The sequence below is a fragment of the Lissotriton helveticus genome, chromosome 6 (assembly GCF_964261635.1).
Source record: "Lissotriton helveticus chromosome 6, aLisHel1.1, whole genome shotgun sequence".
Taxonomy (NCBI): Eukaryota; Metazoa; Chordata; class Amphibia; order Caudata; family Salamandridae; genus Lissotriton; species Lissotriton helveticus.
The window spans coordinates 907,884,798-907,912,596 of NC_136067.1; the positions used below are offsets into that span (position 1 = coordinate 907,884,798).

General features: G+C 47.9%; 1 protein-coding gene and 1 long non-coding RNA gene across 9 annotated transcripts in view; one reads left to right on the top strand and one right to left on the bottom strand.

The window, feature by feature from the left end:
* LOC144761592 (monocarboxylate transporter 10-like) overlaps positions 1 to 27,799 on the top strand; it is a 1,000,737-nt gene that overhangs the window by 576,580 nt on the left and 396,358 nt on the right. Inside the window, exon 8 of one of the 8 annotated variants that reach the window (XM_078646891.1) lies at positions 25,258 to 25,325. The exons of the other annotated variants lie outside the window; for them this stretch is intronic. Coding sequence (XP_078503017.1) covers positions 25,258 to 25,325 — 68 coding nt within the window. The remainder of the gene's footprint in view (positions 1 to 25,257; positions 25,326 to 27,799) is intronic. 8 annotated transcript variants of the gene reach the window in all.
* LOC144763189 (uncharacterized) overlaps positions 1 to 27,799 on the bottom strand; it is a 102,235-nt gene that overhangs the window by 15,962 nt on the left and 58,474 nt on the right. The window contains exon 2 of the long non-coding RNA XR_013596182.1: positions 25,634 to 25,721. This is a non-coding gene — a long non-coding RNA (uncharacterized LOC144763189). The remainder of the gene's footprint in view (positions 1 to 25,633; positions 25,722 to 27,799) is intronic.

Sequence of the window (27,799 nt, forward strand, 5' to 3'; positions counted from 1 at the left end):
ATGACCCCTCAACAACTTAAACCTCTGGTGCCTGGTCATTCCCGTCCCGGTCTCCCCCTGCCCCAGGGATTTGGACAACCAGACTAGGTGTTTGGTAAGATATTTGGATTAGGGGGGAGTGCCCCCCCGGCCGTATTTATTAATATTACAAACAATATTCAAACATTTCAAATTACACTAAGTACAGTTTACATTGATAGACACATGTTGTTGCAAGAGCTAACCTTAACACATTCTAATACAGAAGGCACTCCTACCGTATATCTAACAATGCACGATATGACTTTCTGCGTGTCTGTTGGGACTGGCCCTTCTTGCAGGGTCATCCCCAAACTTTTTGCTTCTTCCTCCCTTATTTTTCCTGACCCGTGGCTGTTGGCAATAGGACTCTGCGCACTTTACCACTGCTGATCAGTGCTAAAGTGCATATGCTCTCTGTGTAAATTGTTATTCTGATTGGATATACATGTTTGGCATATTTGTATCACCATGAAGTCCCTAGTAAAGTGCACTGGGTGTGCCAGGGCTGGTGATGACAAATGCTACTAGTGGGCCTGCAGCACTGATTGTGCCACCCACAGGAGTAGCTCTAAAATAGTGTCTAAGGCCTGCCACTGCAGTGCCTGTGTGCAGTTTAGAACTGCCATGTCCTCCTGGTCAGTGTCCCCACTGACCAGGCCTAACCCTTCCCTTTTCATGCACATCAGTCTCCCCTATGGAAGGCCCAAGGTACCCCCCTGGGCAGGGTGCAGTGTATGTAAAAGGTAGAGCATGTACTAGTGCAGGTGACATGCTCTGGTAGTGAATGGCAGCCATTTTCGTTTTTCACTACTGTAAGGCTATCTTGCCTTATAGGTTAACATGGGGGATGCTGGCTACAGTGGTTAACAGCATTTCTTCCCATAGGAACAAGATAGGACATAAGTATCTAGTATCCCTGAACTTAGAATTTAATAACACATCTTTTAGGAAAGGTTGTTTTTAAATCCTGTGTTTGAGAACAGCACTTTTAGAAAGTTGCTGTTCTCTTGTCTGACCCTTCTGTGTGCCTGGGCCTGTTTGTGTATTAACTGTCTGGTTTGAGAGTGACAGGGGCTGGGGGATTCCCCAGGAGGCTGGATGAGTCAGCACTAGGCTGAATGACTGCAATTGCAACTGGAGTGGTGGGAGGAGTTAGCACCTGGGCTGAATAGGGCTGTGCCTGCCTTCCACAATGCTGGCTCCACCCCCCTGCTGGGCGGCTGAGGACCCTGCCCCTCACTCTGAAAGGAAAGATGCAGCGAGCAAAACAAAGTGCTCAGGATCCACCCAGAACTGGTTCAGACCGGGCTCAGGGCCCACATGCACCAAGAGAACAAAGACTTTAGGGGTATAAGTACAGGACCCCTGACAACAGAAAATTAGATCATCCTGGAATCAAGAAGGAACCTCTGCCAAGGAGAAAGCTGAAACTGAAGAAGGAAGACTGTCCTGCTGTTGCTCTGCTGGACTGACCTGTTGCTTTGCTGCCAAGGAGAGGGGAAGGACTTTGCTGCTGAGCTGTGTCCCCTGTCTTGAAGGAATCTCCAATGGCCTGAGTAGAGCTGGCTCCCTGTTTTGAAGTCCCAGGAACAAAAGGACTTCACCCCCAGCTTCCCTGAACTCTGCTGAGAGAGTTCTGTCCTTCCTAGAGTGCTTGATCCAGTTGTGGGGCCTCTGGAAGTTGTACCTGTGCTGGGAAGCTTGAAACTAAGCTTGAGTGACTTTTGAAACTGAAAAGTGTTGCATCGCTCGCTTGCGGAGCGCATCCCAGACAGTGCGAGAAGTTTCCCGCCGCTACGGAGGTCGAGATCGTCGCAGCGCCTGACGCCGCTGCCAGAGACGTCGCGTCCTTCGTTTGGGGGACGCACCAGACCGGTGCGGGAGAATCAAACATCGCTGCGAGAGTCGTCGCAGAGCCTGTCGTCGCAGAGCCTGTCGTCGCTGGGTGAGAATGGCGCACCGCTTGCTTGCGGACCGCATCACGTCGCTGCGAGCATCGTCGCAGAACCATCGCATCGAGGAGCTGCGAGAGAGAGGATCACCGCTGGACCGCGCATCGTCGCCCCGGAGATCGTCGCAGCCCCTACGAGATCGTCGCATCGTGCCTTTGCGAGAACAGACTTCCTACGGAACCTACGCACCGGAATCCATACAAGTGGCCTTCCTCCCCATAGAGACCGGATTCGTCGCAACACGCCCGCTGCTGCAGCTGGGTTGTCGCATCGCCTCCCCAGGGTCTCAGGAGCAACGCATCGCTTGTTTTCCACCGCACCAGCTTCTGCTTTTGGAACTTTGTTGCAACTAAAAGGTACTGTGAGTAAACGTGACGCAACTGTGAACTTTTCACGCAACGTAGAGAATTCCATCGCAACGTAGAGAATTCTATCGCAACCTAAAGAATTTTAACGCAACCTTAAGAACTCTTTTGAAACCATATTCTTGAACTGTGTATGTTGGATTTTTGTCGTTTTGGTCTTGTGTAGTTTAGATTAAAATACCTTTATTTTTCTAAACTGTTGTGGAGTCAGTTTGAGGTGTTTTCACTGTGTTACTGTGAGTGTTGGTACAAATACTTTACGCATTGCCTCTGGTTAGCCTAGACTGCTCGTGCCAAGCTACCTAGAGGGTGAGCAGGGGTTATCTCAGAGGGTTATCTCCTTGCCCTGACTAGAAGCAAGGGTCCCTATTTGGACAGTGGTACCTACCTCTGCCAACTAGAGACCCCCAGATCTAACATTGGTGGTCAGGCGGTGGGATTTGAACTTGTATTTGTACTTGACCCACAGTAATTGGTGTACATCACTAGTGAGTGCAGACCACTACGCCACCGCATACTACATTTTTTATTTTTGGTTCTATTTTTGATCATAACCCTGAAGGAATCCAAGCATCATGTCTCTGAATGGTAAACCAGCAAGTGATGTTGCAGAACTGGAGTTTGATATTGAAATGTTAAGTGATTACAAAGTAGGTCAACTCAGGCAGTTCTGCAGGAGCTTCGGATGTCCCATGAAGCGGAGCTCCAAGAAGGAGGAGCTACAGCAGGCCGTAAGGGCCTGGTGGGAGACCAAAGAGGCTGGGGAGACAGATGATGCAGAAGTGGATGAGGATGCACAAAGGGATGGTTTCAGGCCACAGGATCTGCCTGTGTCCAGAGTGGCCTCAAGGGCTAGCAGCAGCCATTCAGCTGACAGTTTTTCCCCAGAGGAGTTGGAGGAAAACCAAAGGGCTAGAGATCATAAGTTAGAAATGTTGAGGATTGAATTGAAGATAAAGCAAATGGAGGAAGAGAGAGAAAGGGCGTCGGAGGAGAGCAAAAATGCCCGTGCCCTGGAAGAATTGAAATTGACCTTGGCCCATGAAGTAAGAATGAGGAAGCTTGAGTTGGAGCTCGAGAGGCGTGAGGCCATGAGGGTCTCAGCTGAAGAAGAAACATGGGTAGCTCAAGAGGTGAGCTTTGCTGAGTTGGAGGTGGAGTCCAGCTCAGATGGTGGCAGCAAGATTATAGTTTCCAGTGCTGAGAGAAAGGTACAAACACCCAGAGATGTGGCGCCTGACTTGAGGGAGGGGGTCAACCAACACCAGGTGGTCCAGGTTTATGATGTAGTTCCAGTGGAGTGCAGTGTCCCTGAAGTAGATTGGGGGACTGGCACAGGGGACCATATTCCTAGTGGTGGGAAGGACACTCTACTGACTCTAGAAGAGAGGTACAGGGAGAGGGGTTCCCCGTGGTAGAAACCTTGGTGTGTGTGTGTGGAGACCAGCCAGAAGAGTGTGGGTTGTGTGACAGAGACAGTCAGATACTGTCTTGCCAGTCTCAGGAGAGTGGTGTGGGGTACTTGTGTGAGGCACTGGAGGGTGAGGCAAAGGGTAGCTTGGTTAACAACTGTGGGGGGCTGTGTGATTCATTTGTTGGAGAGCATATTTTAAGTCCCTGTTTTCCAGAGTTATGCCAACACCCGGTGGAGTGTGAGTTCTCTGATCCCAGAGAGCTTGCGTTGGAGGCAGACCTCTTGGTGGAGTCCAGAGAGTCTGAGGAGGCATTGGGGAGTGATCCCAAAAGGAGTGGTTTAGATACCTTCCAGACCTGTGAGGTGGAAGAGGTTCAGTGTAGCCCAGTTAGGTCCCAGTGTAGTGGGAGGGGTGTAGGGGCTCATGTCCGGTCTCAGTGGAGAAGGAATGAGTGTGGGACCGTGTGTCTCACGGTGCCGGAAACCCAGTCTCAGGGCCTGGAGGGTTCTTTAAGAGAACACCAGGTTGGGGACCTAGAGTGCCAGGCAAGTGCACAACCGCAGGTATTGGTCCCTGGGTTGGGAGACCAGGTTCAGGATTTGCCTGACCTGGAAGGAAGGACATCTGTAACCAGTGTCCTGACCAATATGGTTCCCAGGGGTACCCCTCCAGTAGGGAGGGTGCAGCGCTCTGGAAGAGGGTGCAGAGGGAGGGAGTCCTCGCCCCTGACCCCGGTACAACCTGAGGGGTTAAACCCTAGGTTGGGAGACCAGTTGCTGGATGGAGGTCCTGAACTGGTAGGAAAGTTGTGTTCTTGGTTGTCTTGGTGGACAGGGTTGCCCCCCTGGAAGGAGGGCAGGAGTCTCACCCTGGGGGTGGACTGGGCCACACCGTTGTGTTGGCCAGGTGGGTACTGTCTGCCAGTAGAGGCACCTCAGTGAGTGCAGTCCTGGTGCGCCAGGCAAGTGTTCCACTGCAGGGGTTAGTCCCTGGGTGGGGAAGCCAGGTTCAGGTGCTGTCTGACCTGGAGGCTTTGGAGCCTAGGTTTGAGGACCAGGTCTGGGGTGTCCCCCCTGACCTGGAATACCAGTTGCAGGATAGCACCCCTGACCTGGTGGGTGAATGGTGCAGGATACCTGCCACAGGTGTCCTGACTATTCTAGAAGGGGGTACCGCTCCAGGTTGGAGGGTACAGAGCCCCAAGGAAGAGGAGGGCCGGGTGTGGGGAAGCCCACCCCAGCCTCCTGTCCAGCCACCGGATACTGGTCCGGGACTGGTGGGTCAGTGCCAGGATGTCAGACCTGACCTGACAAGAGAGGGAGTGGACAAAGGGTGGCAAGCACCTGGGGCTACTGCCTCCCACCGTCTGTTGCCACAGGGGTTTGAGAGCCATGAGAGGCATGAGGCTTGGGTCTCATCCCTGATCACTGTTGGTGGTCACTGTGGCTTGCTGTCGGTCTGTTGGGACACACCTGTGAGTAAATTAAGGTTAGGTGCTGTACAGGTGGTGTCCACAGGTGAAGAGAAGGTTTCCACATGGATTGGCATGGTGGACTCTGAGAGTATGGATAGAGTGATCCAACTGGGTTTAGGACGGCGTAGAACAGGACTGCCCTGCTGTGTGGGCCAGTTTCCGTGTTCTATCGCCTTAAGCAGGGAATCCCATCGAGGTATCGTTTGGCCTACCCTGGCTTTAGGCTGGAAGGGGGTTGTGTTGGAACTGGCCCTTCTTGCAGGGTCATCCCCAAACCTTTTGCTTCTTCCTCCCTTATTTTTCCTGACCCGTGGCTGTTGGCAATAGGACTCTGCGCACTTTACCACTGCTGATCAGTGCTAAAGTGCATATGCTCTCTGTGTAAATTGTTATTCTGATTGGATATACATGTTTGGCATATTTGTATCACCATGAAGTACCTAGTAAAGTGCACTGGGTGTGCCAGGGCTGGTGATGACAAATGCTACTAGTGGGCCTGCAGCACTGATTGTGCCACCCACAGGAGTAGCTCTAAAATAGTGTCTAAGGCCTGCCACTGCAGTGCCTGTGTGCAGTTTAGAACTGCCATGTCCTCCTGGTCAGTGTCCCCACTGACCAGACCTAACCCTTCCGTTTTCGTGCACATCAGTCATCCCTATGGAAGGCCCAAGGTACTCCCCTGGGCAGGGTGCAGTGTATGTAAAAGGTAGAGCATGTACTAGTGCAGGTGACATGCTCTGGTAGTGAATGGCAGCCATTTTCGTTTTTCACTACTGTAAGGCTATCTTGCTCCATAGGTTAACATGGGGGATGCTGGCTACAGTGGTTAACAGCATTTCTTCCCATAGGAACAAGATAGGACATAAGTATCTAGTATCCCTGAACTCAGAATTTAATAACACATCTTTTAAGAAAGGTTGTTTTTAAATCCTGTGTTTGAGAACAGCACTTTTAGAAAGTTGCTGTTCTCTTGTCTGACCCTTCTGTGTGCCTGGGCCTGTTTGTGTATTGACTGTCTGGTTTGAGAGTGACAGGGGCTGGGGAATTCCCCAGGAGGCTGGATGAGTCAGCACTAGGCTGAATGACTGCAATTGCAACTGGAGTGGTGGGAGGAGTTAGCACCTGGGCTGAATAGGGCTGTGCCTGCCTTCCACAGTGCTGGCACCACCCCCCTGCTGGGCGGTTGAGGACCCTGCCCCTCACTCTGAAAGGAAAGATGCAGCCAGCAAAACAAAGTGCTCAGGATCCACCCAGAACTGGTTCAGACCGGGCTCAGGGCCCACATGCACCAAGAGAACAAAGACTTTAGGGGTATAAGTATAGGACCCCTGACAACAGACAATTAGATCATCCTGGAATCAAGAAGGAAACTCTGCCAAGGAGAAAGCTGAAACTGAAGAAGGAAGACTGTCCTGCTGTTGCTCTGCTGGACTGACCTGTTGCTTTGCTGACAAGGAGAGGGGAAGGACTTTGCTGCTGAGCTGTGTCCCCTGTCTTGAAGGAATCTCCAAGGGCCTGAGTAGAGCTGGCTTCCTGTTTTGAAGTCCCAGGAACAAAAGGACTTCACCCCCAGCTTCCCTGAACTCTGCTGAGAGAATACTGTCCTTCCTAGAGTGCTTGATCCAGTTGTGGGGCCTCTGGAAGTTGTACCTGTGCTGGGAAGCTTGAAACTAAGCTTGAGTGACTTTTGAAACTGAAAAGTGTCGCATCGCTCGCTTGCGGAGCGCATACCCGACAGTGCGAGAAGTTTCCCGCCGCTACGGAGGTCGAGATCGTCGCAGCGCCTGACGCCGCTGCCAGAGACGTCGCATCCTTCGTTTGCGGGACGCACCAGACCGGTGCGGGAGAATCGAACATCACTGCGAGAGTCGTCGCAGAGCCTGTTGTCGCAGAGCCTGTCCTCGCTGGGTGAGAACGCCCCACCGCTTGCTTGCGGACCGCATCACGTCGCTGCGAGCATCGTCGCAGAAGCATCGCATCGAGGAGCTGCGAGAGAGAGGATCACCGCTGGACCGCGCATCGTCGCCCCGGAGATCGTTGCAGCCCCTACGAGATCGTCGCATCGTGCCTTTGCGAGAACAGACTTCCTACGGAACCTACGCACCGGAATCCATACAAGTGGCCTTCCTCCCCATACAGACCGGATTCGTCGCAACACGCCCGCTGCTGCAGCGGGGTTGTCCCATCGCCTCCCCAGGGTCTCAGGAGCAACGCATCGCTTGTTTTCCACCGCACCAGCTTCTGCTTTTGGAACTTTGTTGCAACTAAAAGGTACTGTGAGTAAACGTGACGCAACTGTGAACTTTTCACGCAACGTAGAGAATTCCATCGCAACGTAGAGAATTCTATTGCAACCTAAAGAATTTTAACGCAACCTTAAGAACTCTTTTGAAACCATATTCTTGAACTGTGTATGTTGGATTTTTGTCGTTTTGGTCTTGTGTAGTTTAGATTAAAATACCTTTATTTTTCTAAACTGTTGTGGAGTCAGTTTGTGGTGTTTTCACTGTGTTACTGTAAGTGTTGGTACAAATACTTTACGCATTGCCTCTGGTTAGCCTAGACTGCTCGTGCCAAGCTACCTAGAGGGTGAGCAGGGGTTATCTCTCAGGGTTATCTCCTTGCCCTGACTAGAAGCAAAGGTCCCTATTTGGACAGTGGTACCTACCTCTGCCAACTAGAGACCCCCAGATCTAACAGTGTCCCTTTTTGAGCCTGATGGCAAAGTCAACGTCTGGCAGGCTTCTCTCCCCTCCCTCTTCTAGTCCCAGGGTACTGCCACTATTACTCCTGGAGCAAGGTTGCGCAGGGGGTCCAGCTTATCGGACGGATCTTTTTCCCCCGGGCCCCCCCTACGCCCTGGTCTTGAACTCCATACAAGGGGGCCGCAGACTGCTGCGCACGCGCGTACAGGGGTGGCCCCAGGCCAACTGGGAAGGATGACTCCCCTGCCCCCATACCCCGACAGCCTACTTACCGGCTGTCACTACCCCCGGAGTTACATGGTGCTGACCGCTAAGACCGCAGACTATCCTTACCGCCTGACCAAGGACACCTAAATACGACACTAGTGAAAAACATACAAATTACCATTCACTTTTATTTACATTAAATCACAACCTGTGGAACATAAAATGAAAATTATCACTCAAATTAAAACAACTATATACAATATCTGCGAAACAGCTACCCAGATGTCTTGCTTTAGGGGATGGTGGGTGGGCAAAAAGATTACAGGGACGGGTGGGGGGGCCAGCCGGCCCGTGCGTGGGTGACGAGGAGGAGGCAGCCGCGAAAACCAAGAGGCTGCCTCACTCGCGGGCTCTCCCTTTTAAGGGTTGCAGAACCTTGGGGAGACTTCCGGGATGGTTCTGAACCGGAAGCGCTGAAGTGCTTCCGGTTCACTGTTCTAGGCGCGGCGCCCATTGGCTGCCGGTCACGAAGGGGTCTGCGTCATTGGTGACACGCCCCCTCCCCTCTCTTGTGGGTCTCGGGGCTAGGGCGACCGCCATAATGGCAGCCCGTCCCATGCTGGTCCTGGCTCTGACAATATGGTTGGGTACTCCCTATGACCCCTCAACAACTTAATCCCCTGGTGCCTGGTCATTCCCGTCCCGGTCTCCCCCTGCCCAGGGATTTGGACAACCAGACTAGGTGTTTGGTAAGATATTTGGATTAGGGGGGAGTAACCCCCCCAGGCTGTATTTATTAATATTACAAACAATATTCAAACATTTCAAATTACAGAAAATGTTAACGCAGAAAGTACAGTTTACATTGATAGACACATGTTGTTGCAAGAGCTAACCTTAACACATTCTAATACAGAAGGCACTCCTACCCTAAATCTAACAATGACCATTTTGACTTTCTGCGTGTCCCTTTTTGAGCCTGACGGCAAAGTCAACGTTTGGCAGGCTTCTCTCCCCCCCCTCTTCTAGTCCCAGGGTACTGCCACTATTACTCCTGGAGCAAGGTTGCGCAGGGGGTCCAGCTTATCGGACGGATCTTTTTCCCCCCTGCCCCCCCTACGCCCTGGTCTTGAACTCCATACAAGGGGGCCGCAGACTGCTGCGCACGCGCGTACAGGGGTGGCCCCAGGCCAACTGGGAAGGATGACTCCCCGGCCCCCATACCCCGACAGCCTACTTACCGGCTGTCACTACCCCCGGAGTTACATGGTGCTGATCGCTAAGACCGCAGACTATGCTTACCAGTGTTGACCTTACCGCCACAGGCGAGCATAGTTGACCGACTATCTGGCCCCCCCTCCTGCCACTAGAAAAGGTCCTGAACTCTGTTTCAAATCCATAAGCCAGGCTATGATATCATCCATAAAAGCCGATTACCTTTATGTGAAAGGTGCACCCCGTCCTGAAGAAAAAACTGTTCTCCCCTGATGTACCTGTGTGTTATCGTTCTTAACCTAGGGGTCCTAAACAATTTGTCGAATTTCTTGTTGAGCCGCTTTACCGCGTGATTCAACGCCCTGACTGATTCGCCCCCCCCCCTCCACTGAAACCTCGGTATCATGTGGGACCACGCTATTATGGACTGAGGACACTGCTTTGCCAGCCACCCCACTTCCTCGAGTAACTCTTCGGTCAATTGCCTCCTACCTATCTTTGCCAAATCATTACCCCCCAAGTGCAGGATCCAGATGGCGGGTGGTCCAGAGCTTGTGCATAAAGCATGGTTCACCAGTTCTCTGAATTGTCCCACGCACAATCCCCCCTGCCCAAAAAATGACAATTTTGACCCTAAGCTTGTCACCCTCTCCTTGGTGGGTCCTGTAAAGAAAGACTTCAGACGGCGAACGTAGGAGTGTCATACCACCCAAACCTCTTGGTTCTTCTGGTGCGAAGAGTAAACTTGTGTCACCTCTTTGATTGCTTCCCTGCGAACAGCCACCGCTTGACCCGACGCATGTTTCTCCCCTGAGTCACAGGATGATGAAACAGCAAGTAACATAGAGAAGAGAAAAAGGGGATGAGTGCAACGCCACGCCGGCATGTCATGCAAGATACACATGAAACATCCTGCACCAAACAAACTTCCCACCTTCTTGAGTCACAAGAATTAGGTATAGGCAAATGGCCTACATCAACCTACTAAAGTAAATGCAGCCGCACATATCTTTTATAGCAGTCGGAAGTCCACCTGCCAATCTTTTTGACACGTTCCCTTCCTAGGCCCTTTGCCGCAGCCTCTGAGGTTGCACCTATCCTGAAAGAGTGGGTTCCAAAATTGGCGGTATCTAGACCCGCTTCCTCAAGTGTCTTAATCATAACTCTTCTAAACTGAAACACTGTGAGGGGTGTCCCATCCTTGTGTATAAACAATGGACCCCCTAGTATTAGTGCCCTTTGGGCCATAAATGCCTCTAACCTAGTGACCGGGCAGCATGCTGTGGTCCCTGCTCTGTGCAAGACCACAGAATCCCCCCTACCTTCCTGATCAGTTTTAGATTTTGGTATGGAAATCATGACCGAGCCTTCGCCCAATTTTCGTGTCCTGCCTGGATCCCCCCCAGCCAATCCTGTTTGTTCCTTGCGACTAGCTAGCCTACTCTGAAAGCTCTGTAAAATGCTAGGCAAAATGCTGCCCGGAAAAGGACTGCCTCATCAGGTGATGTACAAACCTGTGGTAAGGCTACTACTAACTTTTCGAGTGTTTCTAGTCTAACAGGCCTCCTCACATCAGGTTCGGTCCCTCGCAGACGCTGCCACCCCTTCAAAACCTGCCGTATCACAAAGTGTTTGGTGGGGTCACCTTTTCCATGCAGCTTTGCAAAATACGATATAGCTGCGATAGGCCTCCTCGCGGCCGCCACTGTGCGGCCCTGCTCCCACATGTAAGCAAGGTACGCTACTACTGACTCATGATCCAGCCATTTTTCGCCCCACTGCTCTCCCAGAAAAAGACCAAAATAACCAAACGCCCCTTCATATGAGTTTCTTGTCCTAGGCGCTAAGCCTGCAGCCACGAGATGCGGTACTCTGGGGCACCAAGTTGCCAGAGTCGTTCTGGGAAAGAGGTCGGGTGTGGCGCTGCCTCTGGGATGTGTGCCCTGAAAGCCTGCATTTTAAAACGAGACAATGCGTCAGCTGCTTGATTCAACACCCCTGGAACATGTTTAGTGCGGAAGAGCACATTCAATCTCATGCACTGCAACACTATTTCTTTTAGTAAGCGTAGCAACATCTCACACTTGGCAGACTGATTGTTTATGCATTCCACCACTCCCATGTTGCCCGACCAGAATATGACTGACTGGTCCCTCAATTCCTCTGCCCAAACGACCAAAGCTACCAGAATCGGGAAGAGCTCGGGAAAAGTGATGTTGCTGGTGAGCCCTGAGCTTTTCCAACACTCCGGCCAATGTTCTGCCACCCAGTCGTGCCCCAGAATGGCTCCAAACCTCTCGCTGCCTGCAGCATCGGTCATTAAACCTAATTCGGAGCTGGACACGGGCGGGCTAGGCCACACCACTTTTCCATTAAAATCACGCAGGAAAGCCCTCCATATCTGCATGTCCTGCCTAACCTCCTTGGTCAACCTAGTGTGGTGATGCTTCTCTTTGAGGCCAGACATGGCGTGAGCAATAGTGCGGGAGAAAGGACGCGCCATAGGAATGATGCGCAATGCGAAATTTAACTGGCCCACCACTCACTGTAATTTATGTAGTGTAACCTTCTCTTTGCCAATGCACCATTCCAAGGCGCGCCCAAACTCCCTGACCTTGTCACGTGGCAGCCTGGACACCCCCTGAACAGAGTCTAACTCAATCTCTAGAAATTCAATGAGGGTTGTTGGGCCCACCGTTTTATCAGGGGCCAATGGCACCCCAAATTCAGGTGGAGGAACATATCAGTATGATCCCACCTCAGAGAAGAGTCCTCAGCCTTCGCCCGCTTAAAAGCCTTATCATAGTCTTTCCACCCATCGCCTCCCTTGTCTGCATGAGCAAGGGTGATCCTGTTCTGATAAATTGCCATCTCTGACCCCACCTCTGGGAATCGTTCAAGCATTACGGCCATGTACGTGGAGAAACCCTGTATCCAATTCGCCAAGTTCTCCTCTACCCTGTACTTCAGCAAGATATTAGACCATTCTCTAGGATGGGTCCATTCTTTATTTTTTCTAGCCTCTTCCCTGTCCGCTTCATCAATTAAAAGAAAAAACATGTTCACGTATTCCCCCCTCCATATCTTTTCTTTCAATTCCTTAGACAGATGTCGGCCCAAACGCTCCCTCCCAGAGCGCATTTCCCCTAACCCCAGAGGTGTCAAATGCTGATTTATACCTGCTGATGCTGCTACATCAGCCTTCTTTGGTGCCTCCGGCTCCTTCTCGCTGTTGCTTGTCGCTGACAGACTGCCGCCACTGGTGCCTGACACCTGGTCGCGTGACCCCACGGTTGCCTCATTAGGAATTGGGCCAGCAGGTACCTGCTGTGGGCTCCCTGCCGGTAATGCCGGCCCCTCCTTTGGTTTGCCAACTCCGAGTTCCGTGAGCAACTTTTTTGCCCGTTCCATCGTGTCACTCCCGCCAGCTGACGCCCCCGCGGCATGTGACCAGTTTCCAATTGAGTCCAGCCATAGCAGAACCGCTACCAAACTGGCTGTCATATCGGCCTGCCCAGGTACGTCTGGGACTGCACCTACATTCTGGTGGGGCCTTGGTGTAACCAACTGTCCTTCGGGTGGCCCCATTCCCCCACCCCCTACTGGGCGTTCAGGCTCTGGTGTTGCCTCCGGGCTATCGGTATCCTGTGCGCCCTCCCCCCTACTTCTCCCACCTTGCTTGCGCCGATTCCGCTTTGGTGGGGGGATAATAATTCCTAGGGGGCACAATAGGTCGCTTTGGCCTTCCCCCCACTACCGCCTCTGGGCCTTCTACCTTGTCCTGTAATCGATTGAGGGTCTGACCCGTGGCTTGTACTTTCTGGACCAGTGCTTCCAGCATGACCTCCGTGTGGGATCGCTTCTCAGCCCGCCGCACCTTAGGGGCCATGGCGATAGCGCGCCTTTCCTACGTGTACCGACCACAGGCACCTGAACAACGGGACAGTTCCCACCAGGAGACCGTGTCCCCTCTTACCATGCGTTGCTACGGCCCCCAGCCAACCTGTGCAGTCACGCGACCAGAGCCAAGACCTACTGGCTAGCCCAGTAAGCTCAGGCGAGCCGCCCGCTCAAGTCCTCTATGGCTCCCAGAAGCGATGTACTGGTACATTTGTACAATGGATTATACCAGTGAACAATTCCCTATATTGGATACATTGCTCTGTGCTGTTTTTTATAGATATCAGCACAGTGTTGCTTGAAATGACATATCAGGGTATGAAATACCCAAACCACCTGCACGTTTAGGAATAACGCAATAAGCTCCAACCGTCATGTTCATATGGGTATTCATAGCATCTATGGCTGGCCTCCTTCATTTTTCTATTGCACAAGCCGCATAGCGGGAAAACAATGTACCCAAAATAATGCATATCACCAATTATATGTCAGAGTTGCATATCATGGTAAGGAATATCTAAACCACCTCCCCTTTCAGGTATACCGCAATGCAATATGCCCTGAACACTGTGTTCACACCATCACTCACCACATAGAGAACCAGCCCCCATTCTTATACTCTTGGGCCAAGCAGCGAGAACAAAACCTCCCCTTTAAACAAAGTATCACCTCCCTAAACTCATCGCCAGTGCTGGCAGACTGCATTTGGGACCAGGAGACCAGCACCACGAGGTAATTTAAAAGGGGTGCAAGTGATACCTCATTAGAACGGCAGCAGAGCAAGCTAGATCCGAGTCGGGGTCCGAGAGCGGCAGGTTGCTGAAGAGGTGGGTCGGCTAAATGGGAGAGCTCAGAGCAGGCGAAGTCTGACATCTGTGCCCAGGAAGGTCTCGAATTGATCTGCACTGCCTCTGCGTTGTTCTTGGTGAACTCTTCAATCGTCGGACTTACAAACTTTTCTGGAGATCAGATCTTCAGAGAGACAAACCAGCAAATTGAATCCGACTTGCGATTTGAAGTCGATTGCTTCAGCACTACAGTGGCCCACTTCTTTCCTCGGTTCTTCAGAGGAAAAAGTTGGCAAAAAGTTCCAACTTTTGTAGTTTGGGCAGGAGGAGTACACTCTGGCACTCATATAAGGGCCCCAGGACCATAGGGACACCACTCAGTGGTGAGGACTCACACCATTGGAAGCTACCAGCAGGGTCCAGGACAGTTCCAGTTGGAACTAGTTAGCTGGGCTCTTCAGGAACATGGGCTTCTTGCACCTGTCTGTCTTTGCAGCTTAACAGGAGGCCAGCCAACGGACCCTTGGAGCCCACCTCTTGTTCTTTAGTACTGGTGGGAGCAGGCCCATTCTTTAGGGTTCTCCTCACTGGTCACAACAGCAGGTACAGCAGTCTTCTGTCTTCCACAGATCCAGGAGTGATCTGAAGAGGGTACCTGGGGTGCCACATTTAAGCCCAGTGCCAGTCTGTGCATGGGGAAAACTCCTTCTCACTCCCTAACCAAAAGAGTAAAAGTACCCTGGGGTGACCCTAACCACTTGTGCATCACTTCGTGTGTGTTTTACTGTAAACTATCCCACAGTGTTCCTCTCTACCAAAAACCAAGATGGCAAAACCTTTCTTCCCCTTGTACAGCTCGCTCTGCCCAACACAGAGGTGTGTCTATGATAATGGGCAGACCCTTTCTTATGGCCACTCCAAACAGGTTATGGGGGCAGCTCCTCTTCCGTTGTGATTTCTGGATGTCTGGTTCGCAGGACGAGGGGGCAGGCCCAGATATGATCTTGATCTGCTTGTGAGAGGGTAGGCACCCTTTGAAGTTAATACTTTCTCCCTTTGTCCAGCTCTAGGAGTCAGTTCACACCCAATTAACCCTTTCGCTGCGGCGGCTATTCCGCCGCAGTGCTAAGGGGCGGGGGGGCCGTGCGGCGCTCCGACGCTGGTGACGGAACCGCTCCGTCACGGCCCTCGGGTGAGCTGTGCTTGTGACGGAACGGTTCCGTCACGGCCCCGCCCGCTCAATAGAACACGCCGCGCAGGCGTGAAATCAGCGCCGCACAGGCGCGGCGAGCGGGCCGTGACGGAACCGTTCCGTCACCAGCACAGCTCACCCGAGGGGCGTGACGGAACGGTTCCGTCACCAGCGTGGGAGGGGTTAAGGAGCCATTCTTCTCGTGGTGACACTGTCAGATAGGCATATTTTGTTTGGGTAGGAAAATGACAATTTCCTAAAAGTGTAATTTTCAAAATAGTAATATAACATCTGACTTGACCATTAGGTTACATTTTAGGTTACCGTTAACATGAGTCCTCGAGGACATGGGTATTTGAAAAACTGATAGCCACAAAAACATAGGAGCTAGTTTAATATGGAAATCTGTGTTTTTTACTTTAGTCCTAGATTGCTTCCGCTATAAGTTACAATTAGTAGACATTTACTCTTGCAATTTCAAGGAGTGTCTCACAGGGTTTGTTTCCAACAGTATGTGAAATTTAAAAAAATACTAACAGATTCATTAAATCTTAAGGACCTGGTAGAAAGGTAATTGGACCATGAGCTGAAAGAATCCAAGGTAAATCCCAGGTAAGAGAAGTATTTAACTTTCCTGATGGTCTTGGACTTGATAGATAAGAGTCAGGACAGTTCTTAGGATCACATGGCATGTAGTAAGATTTAGAGAACTTGGTCTAAATTGCCCATAAATAGTTCAAAGCAATCTATCAGATTATTTAGACCGTTATGAAACTGAGATATTAAAACAGCATCATTGGTATATAGTAGGGCTGGTACTGAGTTAGAATGTATCTTAGACATAGTCTTACCGTTTGAAATCAAAAACCCATTTTGAATATTTATATACAATAGGAATAAAATTACGGCGAGCACTCATCCATGTCTGAGCACCCGCCCTAGAGCAAATCAATTGAAATATCTTCCCTCTGTGCCGTACCTTACAGATGCCGAAACACCTGAGTGTAATATCCAGAGAGAGTCGACCAGGGACTGTTCCATCCCTTAACCACTAGAATGTCCCATAGCTTTGAATGATTTAATCAGCCAAAAGCACTGCTGAGGTCCTTAAAGGATGGATACAGATGCTAGAAGTTAAGGCATAGCTTAGCTCTCTTGTACCTAATCCTTCTCTAAACCCATATTTTCCTTCAGATAGAATATGGAATTCCCCTGCCCATGTCTTTATTCTATGAAGAACTATTCAACCCACCTCTATGTTTACAGAATATAGCAAGGAGATAGGTCGGTAGCAGCACTGATCTTGTCTGTTACTTTTTTTAGAACATGGGTTTAAGATGGCAGTATGCAAGAGGCAGGTAGTTTGGTACAACAAGCTTAATTAAGGACATTGTTAATGACCAGAGCCCATAATTAATTTTTTTTTTTACAATGCTCCATCGGTAGCCCATCTGGACCCAGTGCCATACCAGAGGGACTTGAGGAGGGGAAACGGCCACTACAACGCGGCCGTTTCCACGCAAACCTTTACCACACATGCATTACAATGCATGCATGGTTGCCATAAAAGCCTTTACCACGCATAACTTTACTACGAGATACATAGTAAAAGCATGTGTGGTAAAGGCTAAGAATAGAAAAAGGGGGCTTGGGGGTCTCCCCCCCCCAAAAAAAGACTGGGAATAAAAAAGGGGGTAGGGGGGTAGGGTGGTCTCCCCCCGCCACCCCAAAACAACCACACCTGATGTGACGAAGTGGAGGCAATCAGCGTTGTTTGAGAGGAAACGGAAAGAAACTTCTGCTTCCTCTTTACAACGTATGACGTCACCAAGCAGGATGAAGGAGAGGAGACGACGTGAAGAGGTAAGGGGAATTTTATTGTAAATAAAAAAAAAAGATTGAGGGTTAAGGGCAGGGGTAATTATAAGGAGTGGGGGGTCACGTAAGGGTACAGGGGAGGGGTATAACCTTTACCAAGAGTATGCCCTTACCATGCATAAATTTACAACGAAAATCGTTGTAAATCTATGCGTGGTGAAGGAATATTCGTGGTAAAGGTTATGCATGGAAAAAGCATTCTGTTGTAACGCATGCGTGGTAAAGGCATGCGTTGCAATGGAATGCGTTGTAACGACATGCAACCCTCCCTTGAGGAGATAGCAATCATTACCTGCTGTAGCTCAAACCGGGTTTGAAGGGGATAAGATGGATAAAGGTCCATTGTTGGTTGATCCCCAACAGAGTCTAGATCAGGTCTAGATGGTAAATGGACTTGAGATGTTATACCCATTACTCATCCTTGATGGTCGTCTCTAACTCTCCTTGCTGCCCTGTTTGACGCTTGGCCAATTAACTGTTTTCCAGAAGGTAATTGTGTCTTTAGTGGAGCAAGAGGCGGTGAGATTTTTACAACTTTCTTCCCTACTGTCTAATTTCTTCTACTCGCAGTAGTACTTCTGGCAATCTACTCTTGAATTCTAGTTTTTCTTTTTTTTATGCGTCACACAGGTGCTTATTTGCATCACTACATGGCCTATCAAACCACTTCCGTTTCTCCCATTTAGTGCATCTTACAGGTGTCAGAAGGGCGCCCATTATATTACGACTCACACTGACAAATACATCAATAATCAGCACTCTGTGACTACACTAACTTGACAAGCAAACACAGAGTATGGCAAAATTAGATCTGATCGTGTTGATCAAGAGTGTTTGAACATCAACAGTTTACCAGTTAAGCCTCAAAACGTAATCTTTGGCTACAAGGTTGACAGGGCCATTCACAGGTGGGCTTGTTGCGATTGAAGGTAGGTCGAAAGCGAAAACATTAGGGTTATGATCGTTTAAACCATATTTCTAGGTTTCGCTAACAAAACTAAAAAATGCAATGACCTTGAGACTAAATTATAGTCAATGACCTTACCCCACCCAATAAAATTCTCTATTTCTTTATTGTACGCAGCAAGAATGTCAGTAAAATTGCAGGAGTTAAAGTCAATCAGAGATTGGTATAACATGGGTCACACATCATCTATTTTCTTGTCCATGGCGAACATAAAATGCAGTTATTTGCTGCTCTCTCCATCTTATCAGAACCTTGTTTTTTACCATCAACATTAGAGATGCTTCGACTACACACACTGGAAAATTGGAGACCATAGCTGAATCTTTCAATACTACTTTCAGGGTTCCTAATATGCTGGGTATCCAAATTTTATTCTGTGTTGGATAGTCTAGAGAAAACCCTTCATCTTCTCCTTGATAGAGATTATGGCAGATTTTCAACCGCACCACTTACCTTTCTATGAAGTTTTCATTTCCAATCTTTCGTATATCAGGGTCTTAGAAGGGTCTTGTGTCTGAGACATGTCTGGCTGTTTTTGCTTGTGTGTCATCATCAAAGGATTACATACTCTAAAAAGGTTTATTACCCCTTTGTTTCCTCTTTTTGTAAGCATCTTGTGAAGGGTTTCAGTCTCTCTCCTGTACCACGGAAGGATACTGTGTTGTCCTGTGCCCGTCTTCAAGGCGTACACTACTGTATTTTCGTCTATATTGATTTCTGCTCCATCCTCCCCTCACTTCCCTCACACTCAAATAGCTTGTATTAACCATAATTCGAAACAACGTCCTGCAACTTTGTTCTATTTGTGCACTATCCCACAATCTGTCAACCCAGTGTCAAATTAGTTCTGCATATATAAAGAAGAGCTCAGTGGGCTTGGTCACTATTTCAACACTGCGTTCTTGGTACAAGTTGTACATTTCTTTTTTTTTTTACATTTCTTTTTATTAACACAAGGCATAAAAAAAAGAATTAAATGACATGGGGGAGACATTCTCCCATATTGCACATCACCTAACAGGATAGAGGGGAGGGGGGAGGGGGGGGGTGCAGGAAACAAGGTACACAGTTATACACAATCACAGAGAGGTAGAAATATCAATAGGTGCATCAACAGGTGGCACACAAATATCTCCCCTGTAGTGGTTCCACAGCCCCCACACCGGTGCCCACTTACGGGGGTGACCCCTTGCTATATAAACAGTTTTTTTCACGGAACATGCACCAATCCATGTTCTCCGCCATTCTTCAACAGTCGGTAACCTCTCGGACCCCCGTCGCTGTGCTATATTCCTTTTCGCTATCATATTACCTAAAGTTACCCATTTCGTCTGCGCTATATTTAAATCAGTGGGTTCCCAAATATTCAGGAGACATCTCCACACTTCTGGCAACACAGCTACTCCCAAAACCTCCCACATGACATCATGTATCCCACTCCAGTACTCGGCCACACTCCCAAATAATATGAAGGAATGTACCCACAGAGCCACACCCCCGTCTGCACAGTCCCGTATCCGACAGCCCCATCCGAACTAGGCGGGGCCCTGTGACATAAACTCTGTGCAATATTTTCAGCTGAACAAGCCGCAAGCGCGCCGGGATTGCGACTACCTTCGGCGAAGACACAGCAGCCTGCCAGTCCTCATCTTCTAGTTCGATACCGTCCCGCAACCACTTTCCCCTCAAATCAACCAGAAGATCCGCCCTATGATTGATCAACTTTTTATAAATCAGGGAGATTGTTTTCTCGGGCAGGTGTCCATTTAAGATCCTATCTTCAAGAGGAGACGCCTGGGGCAGGTCCACCTCCGCCGGTAGAGCCGCCGTCAGCGCATGCCTGACCTGTGCATAGAGAAAATACTCAGTTCCCCCTAATCTATATTCAGACTGCAATTCCTCAAACGTCTTGATCTTTCCCTTAACCCAAACATCACCGATAGTCGAGATCCCAATCAGATCCCACTTGTCAAAGCCCTTTGTATTCCAAAGCTTGCCTAACTCTTCGGAGTCAAAAAGTGGGGTAGCCTGCGTCAAACGGTCCCTCCATCCCAAAGAGCTGGTGGCATCACGCCAAATCCGCACCGCATGCTTAGTTGGCCCTATCAAACCGCTCCCCGCCAATCTAGCATACAGCGCCCGGCTATATTTGCCTCCAGGGAGAATCCATCGATCCATCGCATATCCGGGGTCCGAGGGGGGTCCATAAGTACAAAGGTTAATGGCCACCAACTGTGAAGCCCAATAATATGGTCTGATATCAGGGAGCGCGATCCCACCATCATACCATGGAATCGTCAGTTTAGCCAATGCAATCGGGGGTCTTCCCTCCCATAACAAATTACGTTGTAACCCTTCGACCTCTCGAAAGTAGCTCACTGGCACTACATCCAATGTATTTTGAAGGGCATAAAGAAAACTAGGCAAAGACATGATTTTAAAGAGAGTTGCCCGCCCCAACAGTGAGAGAGGGAGTCTTTTCCAGCCGGCCACATCGCGTCTCAGTCTGATCAAAGGGGGGAGGAGATTCCTAGTATAACGGACTGCGGGGTTCAGGGAGACAAATATCACCAAATACTTAAACCCGTCCGTAGCTATTTGGATCGGACAATTTCGCGGGGAAAGCGTGGTTTCCCCACTAAGAACGTATAAAAGCGATTTACCCCAATTTATAGACAGCCCTGAGTTCCTACCAAAGGAGGCCAACACATCACAAACAGCATCCAGGGATTTCCTAGGTGAGGCCAAATAAAGTAAAATATCATCCGCATACAGGGAGGTCCTATCCTCCCACTGTGGCGACCACCGGAGACCCCGAACCGAGGGCTCCCAGTGGATCCAGGCGGCCAACGGTTCCATAGCCAATGAGAACAGGAGAGGAGAGAGGGGGCAACCTTGTTGGGTGCCCCGTCCAAGACAAAACGGCGACGAGACCCGGTTATTCCACCACCTGAGCAAGGGGTTCAGTATATAACAAGCGAACCCACATAATAAAATCAGAGCCGAAGCCAAATTTAGCTAGGACAGCCCACAGATAGGGCCATTCTACCGTATCAAAGGCCATTGTGGCATCAAGCGATGCTATTACAGTGGGTTCCATCAGGGTGTGAGCCTTGGCAATCACCCCATGCAGCCTACGCAAATTAAGGGCCTTATTTCTATGAGGGATGAAACCCGACTGATCGGGGTGTATCAATCCACTGATCACCTTAATCAATCTAGTGGAAAGGATCTTAGCAAGGATCTTGGGTTTCGCGTTTAATAACGAAATAGGCCTATATGAGGCACAACGTGTTTTTGGTTTGCCCTCCTTATGAATGACCACTATAGAAGCTACTCTATGATCATAGGGCAATATTCCCTTCTACCGGGCCTCAATGAACATGCGTCTCAGGTAGGGAGCAATCTTGTCAGGTCTGAGTTTGTACAGCTCAATTGGAAGCCCATTAGGCCCCAGCGCCTTACCGGAGTTCAAGGAGCGCACTGCCAGGTAGGAAGCAATCTTGTCAGGTCTGAGTTTGTACAGCTCAATTGGGAGTCCATTAGGCCCCAGCGCCTTACCGGAGTTCAAGGAGCGCACTGCCTGGGCCACTTCATCCACGGTGAGAGGACTATCATTAAAGTCACGATCTTCCTTGGATAAACACGGGAGCTGCAACTCTCGCAGCATCAACTGAGAGTCCTCCACCGGGAGATCCGAGACCGAGGTGTACACTGTGCGAAAATAATCCACAAAGATATCTACTATAGCCTGGGGGTCCGTCAGATGTAGCCCGCCCTCCGTCACACTCTCTGGGACAACTCGGTCCTCCCTATCCTTCTTGTCCAACCAAGCGATAAGCTTCCCAGCCTTATCCCCGACGTCATACAGTCGACCCTGCTGCTCTCTACTTAGGGCTTTAGCGCTATCCGTAACCAACGTTTTATACTCATGCTGTTTAAGTTTAAGGACATGTAACTTAGCACGCGTTACCTCCCGTTCCAGCCCCTCTTCCAGGTCCCTAATCTCAGCCTCCACCTCAACAATTGTGTTGTTTTGATCTCTCTTTGCTCCCGCAATCAACGAAAGAGCCTGACCCCTAAGAACAGTCTTAAAAGCTTCCTAAAGCCTGATTGACGAGGGCACCAACCCCTCGTTCTCGAGGAAATAGTCATCTAAGGCCTTAATCAGGTGCCCCCTAATTTTAGGATTACGCAAATGCCAGGGATTAATAGGGGCCACACTACCCTCAGAGCGCAGGGCGACACCGAAACGGAACTAAAGCGGGGAGTGATCGGAAATTCCCCTGGCAAGGTGTGCCGCCTCCAATACTTAAAAGTTGTACATTTCGATGATACGTTCTAACTTTGAATGTGTCTCTGGGATGGCACTGTTGGGCACATGGGGCCAGATGTAGGTTGGCAAATACCGGTCGGTAACGGCCGATTTCGGCCGTTACCGACCGGTATTTGCAAATGGAGATGTAGGGGGCATTTTATTTACAGAATCGGTATATTTACCGATTCGGTAAATTTACAGATTCTGTAAAATACCGAATCTGTATATTTACTGAATCGGTAAATCCAGATGTAGGTGGCACTGCAAACAGTGCCACAGGCCATTACCGATTCGTTATTTACCATGTAATACAATTGCATGGTAAATAACAAATTCCAGTGTACATGCACATCTGTGCATGTACACCTGTGCCATGTGGCACACATACATGCCCTAAGGGCATGTATGTGTGTCATATGGCACACAAGCCAAAAGTTAGGGGTGCCACAGGGTGTCCAAGTGACACCCTGTCCCCCTTGCAAAATCGGTAATTTTACCGATTCGGTAATTACCGAATCGGTATTTGCTATTGAATCCTATGGGCTTCAATGCCCATAGGAATCAATGACAAATACTGATTCGGTAATTACCGAATCTTACCGATTCGGTATTTTTACAGATTTTTTTCCTACATAGGAATTACCGATTAGTAAATACCGAATCGGTAAAATTCGGTATTTACCATTCGGTAATTTGCTATTACCTACATCTAGCCCTTGGTCGGGCCAGAAGTTAGCCTCCTGCAGCACAGGTCCTAACGCCATGCACAGCAGGGGGTTGGACCGGCCGCAGCGGTTTTGGGTGCAGGGCTTGGCCAGAGGGGACATTATAGTCAGATGTTGGAATGAGACATGAGCTAACATGACATGTTAACATAAAAAAAGAGACAAGAATGTGGGTTGGATGTTTGCACATGGTTGGGTTCAGGGTTGGCCGAAGGCCAGTTCAAGATGAGGGTCCAAGTCATAATTTTCTGACTAAACTATAACCGGTGTATTTCTGTAGTTTTTATTTTTTAATGTTAGATCATGTCTTTTTCCAACATCTAACTAAAAGGTCACACTAACTTTTGCTTTTGTCAGAGAATTTCTGCTATTTATTTAAATATATACGTTACGGTCTTAGAAACTGACCTAACAAAAACGTCTCTTTAACCTTTGTTTTTTTCAGTGAACATCTATCTATCTATCTATCTATCTATCTATCTGTCTGTCTGTCTGTCTGTCTGTCTGTCTGTCTGTCTGTCTGTCTGTCTGTCTGTCTGTCTGTCTGTCTATCCAGCCATCCATCCATCCATCTGTATCTATGTAAACACAACAGGCAACAGGTGTAGAAGAAAACTGCTTTAGAAGCTTAAAAGCTGTTTTTGTTTTTTAACCCAAACGTATAGACTATGCTGATCATTTTAACATAATTCTGATATTGTAATATTTCTCAAATGATGTCAGTGGGTTCACACATAGCTTGGAAAAGTTCATTAGATTTTACAGGTGTAAGTGACATATCTCTTTCCACATGTACTGGTGTAATCCTTGCCTCAATTTTTGCTAACACTCAAAAGTGTCCCTCCTTGAAATGTTTTTCACAGTTTTACAATATTGTCTATGTGTTTTTCTTTACTGCATGTTGACATCTAACTGTAGAGTAGCATTTTATAAGTACGCAAATAAGTAAGTATGAGGAGCCTCCTAGCTGAATACTGTTTAAAAGTGGCAATCTTAGGACCTGATTACGATCTGGGCGGACAGGGTTACTCTGTCACAAACGTGACCAAAATTCCATCTGCCAAAATATAATTCCACTATATCCTATGGAACTTGTAAGATGGCGGACTGGATATCCATTACGTTTGTGACGGAGTATCTCATCCACCAAGATTATAATCAGGCCCTTAATCTTCAATGCTTTGCCATCTGAATGTTCTCTTTTCTGCTAAGTTGATCCTCTTTTGACATCCTGTTGAACAACAGCAAAGGGCCTCAATTCTGTAGACAGTCAGCCTAAGTAGAGTTGGTTACAGAGAGTCTGCCAAAAACAGTGGCGTGTCTGTCCCTGCCTTTGACACTCAAATTGCTTTATTTGGAATTATGCTGATGGCTGACGCACCACCGATGAAGTCTCCTCGTTCTCCCTTATTAGTTCTGCCAAGATGTAGCATTAACTTTGTCTTAAATAGTGACAGATCAGCCTCAGAAGCTGGAACCCTACCATGTATGACGGTCTGAACTCAGTGAAAGATCGCTATGGTAGTAGTAGTAGACTTTTGGAAAAAAAGATTAACACTGTTTCTTTCACATACCTCAGAACACCCACCAGGATTTTGGGAAGACGGGATATGGGGGGCACCTAAGGTGGCACAGTGTCAGTGCCTTTAGTTGTTTTTGACAGTTCCACACTTTTCACCATCCAGTAAGGTCCAACAGCAGAAAATCAGTTGGAATCTCCACCTCCTACAAAATGGATCATATAGTGGCCGAGACAACCACTGTGATGGAGAATTCTCTGCCACAATGGAGGTGAACTTCAGATGTGCCAGCTGTTACCAACAAGGTGGCAGAAGTCCATTCACCACAACAACAGTGAACAGAAAATCCTCTGGCTAACCTCCAAAGCAGAACTTCCATTGTGGTTAAGTATTTTTTTAAGATTAAAAGTACTTTATATTAATGTAGATCAACTCCAGGACTTATTGAACAGGGGCCTGCCATCCAACTAGATTCAGTATGATCTTTGGATTTAGGTTAAATATGATTCCAGAAGTCTTCAAGATAATTCAATTATTGTCATAGCACATTAGTTCAGTAGTAAATTTAGTGCTTGGTGAATGGATGATAATGGTGTGTTTTCTGTGTTGTTACAGGGAGAAACCACTTATGGGAGGATCTTTGTCACAACAAACTGGAGCAGTACCCTTTAGCCAGGATGCAGGTTGGTGGCGGAGACTGTGTTGGGTTATCGAGTGATCCATCAGCTTCTGCTTGCCTTTTGCATCTGACACTTAACATATATTATTATTGCTCTTTGGAAACAAGGCAGCTAGTTAAGATAGCTTATTAGAAAGACATATCTTTGTACATCAAGGAATCAGATTTCCCCCACGTTATTGTCTACAATCATGTGTTGAAAGCTGGCCAGGTGTCATATTCCCTCATACACTTGTCTTCTTGGTTGCAAATGGCCAATTTATTTTTGTAGGTGGCATTCTAAAATGAAAATGTAGTTTTAGACATACTAACCTTTTTTTCGTCTGCACCCTGCCTTTCAATTTGTAGCCTGTACCTTGCCCATCAACAAAGATTGTAGCTTGTTCCACTTAGAGAAGTCCTGCAATAGTATTGTACAATCTGTTGTGCGGATTGTCAAAAGAAATAAACAAACATTCTTCATAGTCTCCTAAAAGCGTAATGGCAAAACATGTCAAATTCTAAGACTTTAACAGAACTTAAATTCTGGTACTTATTTCTGTTATATATCCCAGATAGGTTCACAGCTCTTGTACTGTTTTAATGGGTTTCTGTATTGATGCCTTTGGGTTGAAGAAGGTTATCATTATATTTGCACACAGCATCAAATAACGTCTGCCATCAACCTGATGCCTTGAATTTTTTATTTACTTAAATCGGAGTATATAATACCTTTATTTCTGTAAAAACCGTGATGAGTTGGGCACTTTCTTGCCAGGAGCCTCTGCCTAGTCAAATGGCGCAGAAATCTGTCACCACTGTTTACTCTTGTTTAGGTTATTTTTCATTAGTATACCTTTTCTGGTAAAGTTTAGACCCTCCCTGGATTTAGACACGGTTTGTTTAGGAACCTCATTGGCAGTTTTTGGATAAGACAGGCTATAGTCTTAATGTGAGCTGTGGGTGAGCTACTGCATTGCCCAAATGGAGGGTTTGAGAAAGACAAAGAAGTTCTGATAAGGGTTACACCTCATTAACTTTGGCAGCTTGAACTAAGCATTTAGGCAGTCCTTAGAGAACATGTGTGAAGTGTTGTGCTTAAGAACGTTACTATTTTTGCGCTGAACTTATACGTAGACAGCAAGATGAGCAGAATAAAGAGTGTATGGTGGCCTTTAATCGAAATGTGCTGTTTAATAGCCTGGGTATTCACTAGAAGGTATCTAGGTAGCACGAAATCACATATCTTCTCCTCATCTTCCAACTTTGTGTTTCCCATGTGAAACTCTGATTGGGCAAATCGGTCAGGAACAGTGACAAAGAGGTGGAAAGTGCTACAATTACATGTTTGAATAACTAATATATTCATGGACCAGCCACACCATATTTAACATCACAGAGATATATAAAGATAACTATAATTTGAATTTAGATTAATTTTTGATCACGATAGATATTAAGTTTAATTTCAAATTCATTTCTGGAGAACCACGTTAAGAATAATTTGCATTGTATACTTGTGGTCCTATAGCAGAGCTATTCAGAGGCAGTGCTGTATTTTAATCTGCATGAAGATCGTGTGGCTTGATATCCAGGCCGTGAATTCCCTATCCAACGTCAATGCAAAGGCCTGAGTCATTTGCATTTGTAATGTTTCTTTTACATTTTACATCAGGCAAATTTTTAATATGTCAGTGTTTTCCCTATCAGCCTAAGGCACTGGTATACAGTCAAACCACCGCAGGAGAAGCAAGGGCCATACTCAAAGCACAATGGCACACTATTCTAGCAGAGCACTTGTCAGAGATCTGTTTAGCATACCTCAGACCACAGCAATGATTGAACTGTCAAAGTTCGAAAAAGAAAGTGTGTGAGAAACATACTATGCTGATGGAATTTCTTAAAGCCTGGAACAGGTAACCTCAATGAACCATGCCCAGTTACTTGGTCTTCTTCCAGTTTGAAGCATCCCTTCCAAAGTAACATACCTAGAATGATGTTTGCATATTATCCCTGGCCCTTCGCGGTAGACCCATCATATACAATTTGGACAAGTCTTCTTAAAGTAACTATTCTTCAAATATTCACATGTCTTCCCCATCAAGGGTCTACATTTTGCCATTATAAAGGTGCACCAAACTATTAGATGCCGATCCTACCATGATAGTATGTTCACACTGTTCTACATCTGTACCGGGGTACCCTAGCTGATGTCACATCATCTGTATTAACCTGCAAATCTTCCTACAGAGACAGTCTTTACCAAAGAATATCAGAACCTAGTCTCTTGGAACTTCCTTCTTCTTTACGATTGTAATCTATTCCACACTTTTGGTCCCAAAAATGTGTATTTTGGGCATACTCACCAGATAGGCTAATAATACCGCTTCCCATTACGCTCCCTCAGACACTCAGGCAAGGAGGTAAGCTGCTGCTGAACATAACAGTGTGAATGGTGGGAATGGTGATTTATTAAAATTAAATGATATGTTTTTCCAT